This window comes from Callorhinus ursinus, unplaced genomic scaffold (assembly GCF_003265705.2).
Source record: "Callorhinus ursinus isolate GAN/ISIS: 27379988/994484 unplaced genomic scaffold, GSC_fseal_2.0 scaffold3, whole genome shotgun sequence".
Classification (NCBI taxonomy): Eukaryota; Metazoa; Chordata; class Mammalia; order Carnivora; family Otariidae; genus Callorhinus; species Callorhinus ursinus.
Genome location: NW_027397065.1, coordinates 87,227,103 through 87,241,620, shown reverse-complemented (window position 1 = coordinate 87,241,620; position 14,518 = coordinate 87,227,103). Strand labels below are relative to the sequence as shown.

At 43.3% G+C, this 14,518-nt stretch overlaps 1 protein-coding gene across 3 annotated transcripts in view; it reads left to right on the top strand.

Annotated features, from left to right (window-relative positions):
* The window catches only part of MTRR (5-methyltetrahydrofolate-homocysteine methyltransferase reductase), a 32,187-nt gene extending 18,120 nt beyond the window's left edge, over nucleotides 1–14,067 (top strand). For 2 of the 3 annotated variants that reach the window (XM_025867477.2, XM_073891095.1), the window contains exons 9-15: nucleotides 1,544–1,724; nucleotides 4,494–4,536; nucleotides 5,104–5,290; nucleotides 8,139–8,257; nucleotides 9,293–9,385; nucleotides 9,500–9,682; nucleotides 12,134–14,067. In XM_025867477.2, the coding sequence (XP_025723262.1) occupies nucleotides 1,544–1,724; nucleotides 4,494–4,536; nucleotides 5,104–5,290; nucleotides 8,139–8,257; nucleotides 9,293–9,385; nucleotides 9,500–9,682; nucleotides 12,134–12,278 (951 nt within the window). In that variant the 3' untranslated portion in view covers nucleotides 12,279–14,067. The remainder of the gene's footprint in view (nucleotides 1–1,543; nucleotides 1,725–4,493; nucleotides 4,537–5,103; nucleotides 5,291–8,138; nucleotides 8,258–9,292; nucleotides 9,386–9,499; nucleotides 9,683–12,133) is intronic. The other variant, XM_073891096.1, reaches the window with a different exon arrangement.
* The last annotated feature ends 451 nt before the right edge of the window (nucleotides 14,068–14,518 follow it).

Below are 14,518 nucleotides of genomic sequence, written 5' to 3'. Positions count from 1 at the left end.
TTAAAAGTCAGTTTCACAATTTTAGTTCACCTCTACCATTTCATAAAAAGCATGTACAGGTAAACATGTTTTTCCTTGCTATAAAAGTAATGCACTCATAAAAATTCTGGACACAAAATTAAGTAACTTGGGAAGCAAAAGACCTTTATAATCAAATCCTCAGGCTCAACCCTTAAATTTTGTTTTGTTACGAAAAAAACGAGGTCCTCTGGTATATGTGCTGTTCTGTCACACTCCTTCTTTACCTAAATAGAACTTTGGAGTTTGTATACCCCAGCATGAAAAAGGTATCTTACCAGAGGTCTGTGCATAGATGTGGGGTGCTCATTGACCCCACATGGTTTCCCAAGTGCTTGTTCCACGTTCGGCCCCGTGTCTGGCATTTTGAAGAAGGCCTGTGATTTGTTGGTCTCTTAGGATTTTTTTAGGCAGGACTTCTGAGCTGAGCCACTGAGCACCTGTGACCCTCACAAGAGGAGTGATGTCATCCTCCCTGGTAAGGGAGTCCAGGACACAAAGGTGCTTGAGCCATGGACTGAAAAAGTCCCTGTTAGCATTTCACTTAGCATTTGATGCAGATTACGTGCTTAATTGCTTTGTTCTTAACCCTTGAGTGGTAAGAGCTATATATGTCATATTTGGAATATGTTGAAACCAAAAGTTGTTATTAGCAAGTTTGGTCTTTTGTCCAAGAGTTTGGACATGGCTCTGTCTTTGGGGCTTGGGGTTCAGGATGTTATTGCTTTGCTTTCTTCATGTATATTCTCCTCCTCTTTCTATAGTGAGTCTGAGGTGACTAAGAGAGGCCACGTGCAGGAGGCTTCTTGATGTTCTGGCCCTGCCTGTGTTTTCAGCCTTTGTCCCATGTCCGCATTGCCTTGCATCCACACGGAACTGTGCCTGGCCCCGGGAGCGTGCTTTTGCCTGCCTCCTGTGCCTTCATGGAGCTGGGCCATCGGCTTAGCCCTTCTTCACACTTTGTTTCTCTCCCATGGCCAGCCTTCAGCTCAGGCTTGCGTTCTGGGCACATTTGGCTTCAGAAGCCCTGACATCCTGGGTGTGCCCCCGTTGGGGTAGTCAGGCTCTTGCATGCCATCCCTGGCCTGTGAGCCTTGCCAGCAGAGGGGCTGTCATGCCCACCGCCTGTTGTATAAAGAGCACTTAACAGCTGTCCGATGAGCGCAGAGGCCCAACTTGTAATCATCCGCTAAGACGAGAATAAGTATTTTGTCTTGAGTTAAAATTGATGAGTTAGGAGATTTCTCAGACATATTGGACATGTAGTTTGAGATCATACTTGGGACTGCTGAGGTGGTTTAGGAAACAGGAAAGGTGGCTAAAAGTCAAACATGGAAGGTGATTTTCCTTAACAGCCTGACATTAAAGCAAGTAAGATAAATTCCCTTTTCCTAATCACACTCCGAAGGGTGCTGTCACTTTTTCTTGGATAATTGGGCACGTCCCCAGCTAGATCCTAACCAGAAGCTCGAGCGGCCTGACCACACATGGATCTTTCAGTCGGCTTCCTTTGCCTTGGCCGCAGGCGTTGTTGCGAGCCCTGGCGGACTACACCGGCGCCGGGCCCGAGAAGCGAAGGCTGCAGGAGCTGTGCAGCCGCCAGGGCGCAGCCGATTACAGCCGTTTCGTGCGAGATGCGCACGCCAGCCTGTCCGACCTGCTCTTGGCCTTCCCGTCCTGCCGGCCGCCGCTTCGTCTCCTGCTCGGTGAGTGGCCACTCTCCCCTCCCCTGCGCCCGGCAGGCCTTTTTGTTCAGAGCCCTCTGCTTGGGGGCCGCCCTCTGCAGTCTGTCTGGCACATGGGAACACAGCTCCGCGGGGAAACGTCGGGGTGTGTTCAGGGCCTCCTGGGAGCTGGAAAGAATGCCTCTGCCTGGATTGTCTGTCTCCTGTTTCTTGCTTCTACCATTGTCACTGGCCTTTGCTCTCATTTCAGCCAGTCTTAATTCTCTTTCTTTGGGTCAGCATTTAGCTAGTTTTCAGAAAGGTTTTTTTGTTTGATTTTTTTTTTTTTAGTCCAATGTTACCTAAAAATGAGCTTCCCAAGGAAAAAAAATGTTTTTTCTTTTTCAAAGCTGATGAACAGGGGCGCCTGGGTGGCTCAGGCGGTTAAGCGTCTGCCTTCGGCTCAGGTCATGATCCCAGGGTCCTGGGATCGAGCCCCGCATCGGGCTCCCTGCTCAGTGGGAAGTCTGCTTCTCCCTTCCCCGCTCCCCCTGCTTGTGTTCCCTCTCTCTCGCTGTCTCTCTCTCTGTCAAATAAATAAAATCTTAAAAAAAAAAAAAAGGCACCTGGGTGGCTCAGTTGGTTAAGCGACTGTCTTCGGCTCAGGTTATGATCCTGGAGTCCCAGGATCGAGTCCCGCATCGGGCTCCCTGCTCAGCAGGGAGTCTGCTTCTCCCTCTGACCTTCCCCCCTCTCATGCTCTCTCTCTCTCATTCTCTCTCTCAAATAAATAAAAAAAAAAAATCTTTAAAAAAATAAAGGCTGATGAGCAGTAGACATAATTGACAGAGGTTAATGCGGTGTGCTGTCTGTGCGGAAGACAGGAATGCCGCCGTCTGGCCAAGTCCAGCTCAGGGTTCTCCAAGGGCCACGGAGACCCCTCCTGCTATGCCAGTGCAAGTGGCCTTGTTCAGGGTGCTCCAGGCTTGAAGCTGGAGCAAGACATGTCACAAAATAATCAAACGGAAGATGACTCTGTTTTTGTCCTCATTGTCTCCTGGGGTCTTCATGCGCACAGGAGGGAGAAGATCCTCTTTGAGGAACTGGTGTCAGGAGAGGGGGCTTTCAGCGGCAGCCTCACTGGGGATTGGAGAAATTTGCGAGGGGCAGCGACTGTGAAAATTGGACAGGATTGTGAAACCTTGAGTACTTTCCTGTGCTGGTAATTTTCTCCTCTCCTCTCTCTTTTCCCGTAATGATAAGTAATAAAATATTTAAAATTTGCATTTACCTTTGGTGGTAGGAAAATGTGTATCGTGCTTTTTACTTTTAGGCCCCAGGGCCCCCGATGTCCAGTACAGTTTGGGACATTCTCCTTTATCAAGTCAGATCCTGCTTTCTCTCCCTTTTACTATTCCTTTTCCTTCTCAGAATGGTGAAGTTACTAGATGAGGTCGCTCTTCCCTCTTCCCTGTATTCAAACTCACACTGCTCCCCTTCTCAGTTTAGAATGAATACAGGGGTTGGGAGAATAATCAGAACATATGTAGGGAAGTTGTAAGAACTCTTGTAAAGCTATCCAGCGTATGAGAATGTTTTAGTTCTTTTCATGGATTTGATGGATTTTTTGAACTTTTATATAGCATTTATTATGTAGTTCTGTAAAAACTAATAAAGGCACTGAGACTTAAAAATTTTAAATTATTTTCTACTTCTTTAAGTAAACAATGTATCTAAAGCTTAGTATTTTGTTGAGCCCTCTATTAAGCGTTATTCTGTTACTAAATTTTAGAAAGGTCTTTCCAAGTTTTTGCCAGATAACTATGAAAAACATAACCTTGATAAGACTGTTGAATCACAGCCCTGTACCTCTGAAACAAACAATACATCATCTGTTAAAAAAAAAAAGATAGCGGGAAGGGAAAAATGAAGGGAGGGAAATCGGAGGGGGAGAGGAACCATGAGAGACGATGGACTCCGAGAAACAAACTGAGGGTTCTAGAGGGGAGGGGGGTGGGGGGATGGGTTAGCCTGGTGACGGGTATTAAGGAGGGCACGTTCTGCGTGGAGCACTGGGTTTTATGCACAAATAATGAATCATGGAACACTACATCAAAAACTAATGATGTAACGTATGGTGATTAACGTAACATAATAAAATAAAATAAAGTATATAACCGTGAACAGAAAAAAATTTTAGAGTTTGTTGGTGGGCAGTTAGGTATTCAAAGATTGATTCTTTGACCTGCTTTAAAAGAGCTCCAGCGTATCTAGAAACCACTGGGTTCTGGATGACTTAAAAGTTTTACCACTATACTCTCATTTTGTTGCTATAGAAATATAAGGAGGACAGATATTTCAAGCCTAGGTATTTCCCATAATTCTTAAAATAGTGATCTTTAATCTTTTGGGGGTCATGATCGTATTTCAAATATGAAAACTCTGGACACTTCTGCAGAAAACTGTGTACACACAGAAAATTTAATGGGTTTCTTGATTCTGAAACCCATTCACAGATGCTTTTATTATCCTTCAGTTTAAGAAACCAGCGTTTAGAAAGACAGTGATTTCAGGTAAAGAAATGCAATATGTCTCATTTTTTAACGTGAAGAATTAGAAAAAAATATTTAGTAAAGACTTAGTCACAGTGAATTTACATTTGCTCTAAAATATGATTTAAATTAAAATGTTATTTTTGGGTGTTCTAAATAAGAAAAAGCCAACTCAGGCTTGAATTTTTACAAAACCTTACATATAATTTTCAGTAGCAGTAAAGTAATTGCTTATTTTTAAATTTTTTTTTTTTTCTAGAACATCTTCCTAAGCTCCAGCCCAGACCATATTCATGTGCAAGGTACGGATATTTATTCACATATGGCATCTTTCTCCAAAAATGTTGTGAATCTCTGGCTTCCAAATCCTTATTAGTTCTGAATTCCCCCAGTGAAAACTTAACCTGATTAGTGGACAGTAGCAGGCGTGGCAGGGACTGAAGGAGACTGGTGTTGGGACTCCCGTCCTGCAGGTGTTCAGAGAGTATAGAATCTCCAGCGCACTCCTGTCCACAGTCACGTTCCCCTGTGTTGGGCTGCGAGTGCCCCTGTCCTCCACCTGCTGCCTCTCCGGCCATGCCCAGCCACCTCCACTGGGCAGCAGAGGCGGGCAGTGGACAGATGAAAGGTTGTATAAATCTTAACGAGTCTTAAAGCAAACAGGTAATTGGAAACTTTTCTGAATATCACAAAACAGGGGGCAGGAGAGGAGGAGCTTTTAAGTAGCAACAGAGCTCCTTTCCCTGAAGAGTTAGAAGGTAGATGAGAGCCCACAGGAAATACCCTTCAGTTCAGTAAAAAAGGCTGCGTCTGACCTGTGTGCGTTAGTCCTGATACAGAGTTTAAAGCTGACCTGTGTGTCTCTGCAGCTCAAACCTGACTCACCCAGGGAAGCTTCATTTCATTTTTAACATTGTGGAGTTTTTGTCTAACACCACAACGGAGGTTCTGCGGAAGGGCGTGTGCACAGGCTGGCTGGCCACGATGGTCGCGTCCATTCTTCATCCAGACCCGCGAGTGTCCCGTGCAGAAGGTGGGAAAGCCCCGGCTCCGGAGGTACTGGGAGTGTGCAGTTTGGGCATTATTAGAATTATGCTATTTGCCTGGTTAATGTGGTCTTCCCTGCATTGTCTGTGTCCATCAGGTTTATTCAAAGGAAAATGTTTGCCGTACTTGAATTTTAAAATCTCTCTTGGAAAGTCAGGAAAACGTTACATTTTCATTTACTATTAATCCATATATTTCTCAAATATGTAAAGTGTGAATTTTGTATAATACAGTCTTTTCTCCTCCTCGTCATATTCATAGAAAAGAAGATCTTTTTGGCTAATACTTTTCGAAGATTGGGCGCAGGAAAAGAGCCATGTAAATACTGAAGGCTGGTGTTGAGGGACAGCCTCATCTTATGTATAGACTATACCCTGTGTCCCAGATAAATCCTTACTTGGCAATCAGTTGACAGCCAAAGATTGATTTTATGTCCTTCAGTTTTGGGTAGTAGGATTTTGCTGTGTTTCTTCCCTTTTTGTCTTAGATGTGGTGTAGAATCGAAATTAGTGCTGTTAGTGTGAAGGCATAATGAGGGGGAAGCACTTTTAAACACGTAGGAGAAACATGTTCCTTGGTTTTTGTGACCAAACCGTGGACACATTTACATCTGGACTTAGTGCCATCCTTCATGTTTTGATACAGCACTCGGCGAATCTCACTCAAGACCACAGCATAAGGAACAATTTAAAGTCCCTCCTTGCCCGTAAGCATGGTTGAAATTAAACAGAACATTTCAGGCTTTATCACGAAGTCGTCTCTCTGTGGTATTGAAAAAATGAACGTGTCTTTTGTAGCGTTATTTTAGGACCGGTTTGGTTGCTATAAGTTATTGGAGTTGAAAAGTTCATGCCCTCAGGGGAAAGTAAGACTTCAGTATATACTTGAGAGCGCTCATGGGAAGCTGCTGCTTGAAATTGCCCTTTACCGTGGTATTTTCCCAGGCTCCTGTCTGGGACGGAGGTGCCCGAGAGAGTGCGAGAAAGAGAGAGCCCCTCCCTTCACCCTCCCCCAGTACTCCTAGGTCACAAAACATCAACAAAATATTAAGAACCCGAGACACTTCCTTTTTGAGAAGAAACATTATGGTATGGACATAAAAGTATTATGTCATTTTATGATCCTATAAAAATGCATGCTTTCCAGAAAGTTAAAGAAATACATATGTCCATAACCTATCACAAACACCGAGCGTGGGTGCCATTCACACATTCTTTTTCTCCCTTCCGCCTTTTTCTTTCTCCTTTGTCCATTTTAACAGATCTTTATTATAGACTCCCTAGTATTCAGGCATTAGAGGTACAGGAATAAGGATACAATTTGAATTGTATGGTGCTTACTGCCCTACCTATTTTGTTAGGAAGTGTAGAGAATGTTAACATTCATATGACCCACCCACACCCTCCAACTGGTAGATGGGACAGCTGTTGACAGATAACCCCTGTCCTTGGGAAGCATAGACTGCCCCGCCCATTGATGTGTAGTCTGGCTGTGTGACCACATTCCACCAGTGAGATGTGAGCAGACAGGATCTGTGCCCCCTCTAAGCAGGAGTGCTGAACCCCCTGCTGGCGTGGCTTGCTTCTCTCTCCTCTTTGATGGAAGGATAGGATGATGCAGGTCAGGGATGCTCCTTGGACTTGGATACAAGTGGAGGGGATCTGGGCTGCAGAGCTGTAGCCCACCTGTAGCCTTTAAGGAGAGCCAGGCAGAAGCGTTCGATGTAAACCATTTGAGATCTACTGCAGCAAGAGTGGACTAATCCCGGTCTTCTTGCGGTCCCTAGAAAGCAGGCCCTGTGCTCTCACTGGCACACCCCGCCCTACCCAGTGTATCCTGCTTTAGTATGTTTCACGGGGCTTATCATTACCAGTCATTTTATAGATGAATATTTGATTATTGTCTCTTCCTTCCATTAGAATGTAAGTCCATGAGGACAGGGATTCTGTTCATTTCTCTATCTGTAGTGCTTGTCATATTGAGTACCATTAATGAGACTGGTAAGTGAGTGGGTCAAGTGAGACTCGTGTGAGATGAATTACAGTCTCATTCCAGAATGCCAACAGTCATCTTACAATACTCTGCCAGTTTTTCCTTTACAAAGTATGGTGTTCATCCTGTTGATGAACTTCAAAAGGTTTTCCTTACATTAAAGATTAAAATATATACAGTTACACCTAGAACAGATTCCTGTCACTTGGTATAACTCACGCATATGGAGAAGTGACACTGGGAATGAGATATATTTAGAAATGGATTCCTTGTACATATCCCTGGCACATGATTTAGAAGAAAAGTTTTCTGAAATTTTAGCAAAAAGGTTGTCTTTATCTGTGTATGCTGCTTATTCTTCTAGTTTTGCAAGAACACATAACATCAAACTTTAAACAAACATCACACAGTTCTTCATCTTTGGAGCAACCCCCCCATTTTTCCTTCAGGTGCCAATTTGCTCTTGAAGCTCTCAGTCCATCTTGATGTTGATCTTCATTGCCCCTTTATGTGTAAACACAGAATCCTAGCTTCAGTTTGCCGTGCATTTCTCCGTAATACAGATAATGGGTTGCCTACTAGGAAGTAGATCTTACTCATGGGCCTAGGAAAAGAATTTGATTGTATCTCTTCAGTGTTCTACCTGAGAAATATGCCTGTCATTTCTAAAGCACCTTTGATTTCGATGGAAAAGAAGTATTTGCAAGACAGTCTTGTCTTGTTTTTTTTCTCTGTAATGACAATGTGTTCATGGTTTCAGGAAGATTTAATGCTGCTATTTAATTTCTTTAGCAGAGATCATCTTGGTTATATGCCTTTGTCTAGGTTTTCTTTCAGAGTCATGAGCATTGGTTTAATATTCCAGATATCCATCTCTCCTCGAACAACCAATTTTTTCCACTTACCAAGTGACCCCTCAGCCCCCATCATAATGGTGGGTCCGGGAACTGGCATAGCACCCTTCATTGGTTTCCTGCAACACAGGTGTGTGCTTTCTTTGACTACTGAGAAAATGTATCCCTTGTGATCCTGGGTGGAAATATAATAGCCTTTTTGTTTCTTCAGTGCTTTTTTTTGGATATTGGACTTCGGTTGTAAAAGTTTTATTTTAAAAAATAACTATCAAATGTGTGATAGCATAGCATAATTTGTCACCATGGGAAAAGTAAACATGATGTCTTCCAGAGGTTTTGTTTTGTATTAGAACTTCCCTTTTTTACTGTAGCACTTTCTTTTTCTTTTATTTTCCCAGCCGCACTATAGTTTATAACGTATGTAGTTGGGGACAAATTTCAGGCACACCGTTAAGCTGTGATGATGTATAGGCTGTTCCATCTATTACTTAACTAGGTAAAATTGCTACTAACAGACATCCAGTTATATACCAGAAGTTTCAAAGTTAAACCCAAATGTCGGTAATTTTCAGCAGATTGATATTAGTAGATGTGTTATTGTATCAGTGCAGAACTATTTGATATAAAATAAATTGTGCTTCTCTCCTTGTTTGTGAAATAATGAACAATTCTTTGCTGGTCCCCAGATAGTGGTGTAATATCCTTTGGACAGAATCTTTTTGTTGTTTTTAGTTTTAATTTTTTTCTTAAGGGAAGCAAAGAGTAATGGCAGACATTCCTGAAACCCTTCATAGCAGATCATTCTGCCATTTAAAGCCCTGGGCCACTTTTCTGTTACGTTAATTAAGAGTTAATTTTATTCACAAAGTTGCTATTAATATTTAATGTAGAAATTAGTGTAGGTTTCACACTGGGATATTTTGAATTCTCCACACAGATGCCATACAGAGCTTGTAGGTGTCTGTAGCACACAGATGCACGTGCTTGTGGGGCTGGGTGTCTTATGGGGGCGCTTGGGAGCCCTGTGGGCAGGACTGTGTTAACTCAGGGGCTAAACTCACAGTGACGGTGAATCCTGTCTGGATTGGTTGGTGGTATTTCTGACCAAATAGATTGGTTTTACATATTATTTATATCCCACATCTCAACTTTCTTTTGCATGTAGAGAGAAACTCCAAGAACAACATCCAGATGGACACTTTGGAGCAATGTGGTTGTTTTTTGGCTGCCGCCATAAGGATCGGGATTATTTATTCAGGTACTATACAATTCTAGTATTGGAAGACTCAACAATGGGTATACAGTTCTCATTTCAGACCTTTTAACTTTAAATGACAAACCTCTCAGTAACCTATTATATATTGTATTTCAGAGAGGAGCTCAGACATTTCCACCAGCGTGGAATCCTGACTCACTTGAAGGTTTCCTTCTCAAGAGATGCTCCTGTTGGAGAGGAGGAAGCCCCAGTGAAGTATGTGCAAGACAACATCCGTCTTCACAGCGAGCAGGTGGCAAAGCTGCTTCTTCATGAGCACGGCTGTATTTACGTCTGTGGGTAAGTGGCAATCACTCAAATGCCAGGTAGTCGAAGGCAGTTGATAATATTTATTAAACGAACCAGGGGCCATTAATAATCTAGACAGGTTGGGATGAGAGATTTGATTCTTAAGTACAAGAATAGAAATACAAGTTCTGAGATGATTTTAACATTTAATAGCCAAGAAGTTGTCATCATCAGGGAAATAGAAGTGAAGTCAGTTCTTGCATTTCAGAATACATTGTGCCATATTGAATACAGGTTTGAGCCTCTGAAAGTTTTATTTGGTGTTCAGATGCTGATCATTTAACTTGAAGTCTCAGGATTGATTTTGTTGTGTCCAAGAATATGTGATATGTGCATTTAACCTGGCTAAGGAAAACCATGGTTTTGGCTCTGAGAATGTGGATCTAAAGATCCTTTTTTTTTTTTTTTTAAGGCATAATTTGTAATGTCAAAGTTGACGGTAAGCCAGGAATCATTTTTATGTTGAGTTTTATATACTTTCTGAGGCAAGATCTGTTACAGAAACCCAAAATTGCCATAAATAAAAATTTTAGAAACTTACCAACTTGTTTTAATGGAATTCAAAAAAACTGTGCTAATTAAAAAGGTCTTTTGAGTAAGAAATAGCTCTTTTTAATTCTGGCACATCCCAGGCATTTAAAACTTACATACATCACCAAGTCAGGTGTGGTTTTTGTTGTTGTTGTTGTTACCTGTCATACCAAAGCAGAAATACTGATACAGTGGCCTAGAATATAGATATAAATATAATAGAAACAAGTTTTATAAAACAACTTTTTCTATGTACTTCTCATGATATGTTGTGGTAACTTTTGTTTTATTGTTTTTTTAAAATTGATTTTGCCTCCTAAGTTGATTTTATGACCCGTTCATGGATTTTTGACTCTCAGTTGAGAAACTCTGCTTTAGGTTGATAAAGGGCATAGATTCTGGACATTGTGCTGGTTTACATTTTCATTTAGTTTTTAAAGAGGTGTTTGACCTTTACTTTGTAGATAGATAGAGCTGTCAGTGTTGAACAGGCTGGAATTTTAAAGATTTTGTTTATTTGAGAGAGAGAGCACAAGCACAAGTGGGGGGAGCAGCAGAGGGAGAGGGAGAAGCAGACCCCCAGCTGAGCAGGGAGCCCGAGGTGGGACTTGATCCCAAGACCCTAGAATCATGACCTGAGCCAGAGGCAGACACTTAACTGACTGATCCACCCAGGCGTCCCCAGGCTGGAGTTTTAGTTGTATGTCTAACTCATAGAGGCAAAGTCACTTGTACAGATACATGAATACTGGTAAATGACAGCTTGGAGAATATCTTAAAGGTCCAAACACGTTGACCCAGAAATCGCCTTTTACAATCACTGGTGCTTCACTTCTCCCATCTGCACAGTGGAATTGATAGTGTTCATGACAGTGGTCAGTGGCGGGGGCTCAGAATGAGACCCCATGGCACCCTAATGCGGACCAGCCCCTTGGCGGGAGTGGACCTGTCCCTAAGTCCAGGGGACACTGTCCCAAGCGGGGGAGCCTTATGCTGCTGATAGTCAAGTAAGAAGACAGAAGGGACCAGTAGCTTTGGCAACTGGCAGCCACTAGGGCCATGGGAAGGGCTGTGGGGATGGAAGCTCCGTCAGAGTGGTTGAGGGGAAGCATGATGAGGAAGTCGAGGTGGCCACTGGAGACACCTTTTTCAAGAAATGTTACTGTAAGGGGCAGGACAAGTTCTTTTGCGGACATATTAGTGTCTTGTCCAACTTTTACTCATTCAACAACATTTGGTGCCTCCTGAGTGCTTTGGCACGGTTCAGATGTTGAGAGATGCAAGGCTAAGTGAGCACGCTCCGTGCCCACAGACTGCACACTCCCTGGCGGGAAAGCCACATCAGCAGGTGCTCACAGTATAGCAGATGCCATGTCGGGGCTGCAGGGGCACACAGGAGGGCCCCTCCCCCGTCCTATAAATGAATAAGCTAAAACATGGCAAAGCACTTAGAGCCAGGCCCATAACTGAGTTCTCAGTAAGTGTGTCTGTTAATAATTGCGTGCACGCACGTGTGCGCACATGAAGGCTTGTAGGCATAAAGCCTTGTTGCCCTTGGGAATGCAAGTTCTGCTGTGTGCCCGGAGAACGAAGGGAGGTATGAGAGAGATGAGCAGGAGCCTGGTTTACGAGGTCATTAGACACTTATTGAAGACTCAGTGCTCCCGGAACATGGACGCCTTGGAGGGGCTTTCAGCTGTGAATGATGTGGTCAGCTTTGCCAATTGGATTGGTCACTGGGTAGAGGTCTTATGGATGACAGGCTGGGACACCTGTTGGGACGCTTCCCAGAGAAATAGAGGGAGGGCCAGCTGGGCGATGGTAGAGTCAGTGGGAGTTAGATTTGTGAATTATGGAGGCTTTGGTAGAGATTCTTGTTTTCTAAACATCGATGCTGTTCTTTTTTTCTAGAGATGCTAAGAATATGGCCAAAGATGTCAATGATACCCTTGTGGAAATAATCAGCAAAGAGGCTGGAATTGAAAAACTAGAAGCAATGAAAACATTGGCTACTTTGAAAGAAGAAAAACGGTATCTTCAGGATATTTGGTCATAAAATCAGAAAATAGAGGAAGAGAATGATGCTTTTTTGGCTCAAAGTAGTAAAAGACCATTTGGCTGAAACAGACTTTTCATTTTTTAAAAATTAAAAATTTTTTTGGAGGAGATAGAGTGGGAGTGGGTTGCCTTCCCGCGACAGCAGCCTTCTGATTGGGTTTTCCCGCAGCCCCTCTGCGCTCCCCACGCCGACTTCAGCTTGGGCTCCTGAGCTGAGGGGCAGCCCTCCTGCCCAGCACCACACATCACAGGTGCCGCCTCCAGGTCACAGGGAAGGCGTCTGTCTGTGTCACGGGGCTTCCCAGCATGGACGTGGGCACACGCGCCCACCACGTAGATGGTTAAAGCCTGTGAACTTACGTTGCCAGTTTTTAAAATAGGAAAAATAATTTATTTTTATATGAACTCTACCGTAAAGATTACTATTAATGTATTAAAATTAACTCTGTATAGTTACTTGTTTATCCAGACAGTTCCTGACTTGGGATTGACAACGATGTAAAAAGCCATACACGTTCAGTAGAAACGGGACTTCAGATTTTGAGTGTGGATCTTCTCTCAGGCTGCTAGCGAGTGATCACATCCTTGCTCCTGATGCTGGGCAGCGGCAGCAGTCTCCAGGGTCAACAGCCATCTGTGCCCACACAACCATTTTGTCACTTTCAGTGCAGTATTCAGCCCGTTACATGAGCGATTCCCTATTACGTGGCTGTAGGCTCCTGTTTAAGTGCTCTGAGCACATGTGAGGTAGGGTAGACCAAGCTGTGGTATTTGGTGTCTTAAGTGCTTTTGGACCTAACAATATTTTCAATTTTTAATGAATGTGTCAGGATGTAACTTCCCTATAAGTTAAGGAAGATGTGTATAACTTTATCAAATGGTTATTTATTACCAAAACTATATTTCTGATAAAAAAATATTAAGGTAATGCTCAGAGATTTTTTTTCAATGATTTTAGAAATGTGAAATATATTTTAAAATTCTGTTATATGATTTATTTATCACAATTACTTCTTCCTATCCCAGTTCTAGAATTTAGAGAAATTTGCATTCAGTTTGTAGGTGCGAGCAAGTATATACTTTAGTAAAACTACAACCCCCCATTCTTCCTCCGTGTTCTTTTTGGCCTATTTTTAGTTTCCGTACATTATCTTAACCCCATGATAGCAATCAAACTGTATCCTAGGCTTAAAATGCCTGCCTAAATTAGCATCCTTATATTTTTAAAAATTCCTACTGCGTTCTGAATATTTATGTCCCTCCGAACTCCTGTGTTCCGGTGCTAACCGCCGTTACAGTGACGGTAAGAGGTGGGGCCTCTGGGAGGCGCTTAGGTCAGGAGGGTGGAGCCCTCAGGCACGGCATCGGTGCCCTGATGAGAGGCCCCACAGAGCTCGTGGCTCCTTCCGCCTGGTGAGGGCACGGCAGTCGCAGTCTGCAGCCAGAAGGGAGCTCTCGCCAGAACCTGGCCCCCCCCTCACCCCACTCTTGGACCCCACTCTCCAGCCTCCGGGACGGAGAGAAACAAATCCTTGTTTAGGAGCCACCCACTGTCTGGGGTTTTTGTTACAGCCGCCCAAATGGACTATGCCAATTCCCAGTGACAAGTTCTCTTAAAACTTGTCAGAACAGAAAACAGTGTAAAAGGGTATGATTAATTTTTCTAGGCTCTGGTGTATGTTGGTTTTTTAAGTCAAGAGATTGGCATTTGAAAAACCTCTGCCTGTCAAAGGATTCTGGTCATTTTGGGAAAAATAATGTTAAGATTTTATCAAGCTTTATCGCTATTTAATCTCTAGTCTTATTTCATATATTTTGTGATGGAAACAAACCTAAAAAGCAGAACATATCAAGCGAATCTGGTTACAGATCTAATTATATGCATATACTGTATGTATCAGCCAAAACAGACGGGTTGAGAACATTAAAAAGGACAAAGAACAATGTTCTTTACTGGTGTCACAGGATGGAATAAGAACTCGTGTTGTCTGTGAACGGGACCCCAGAGCTGACCCGGAAAGAGAAACTACAAATACGCCATCCCAGTGGGTGCCGGCACTGCCCTCGGCTGTCTCCTCCACCTCCAGCATCCACGTTACTCCTGTTAGGCGGCGTTGGATACCAAGTGCTAGGGCGCGTCCGTCGGCTCGCTCACAGCCTCACCACAGGATGATGGTGAAAATAACATGAGAAACAGCTCTTACAGCCTGTTAGGTGAGCTTAGTGGAGGTCCAGGTC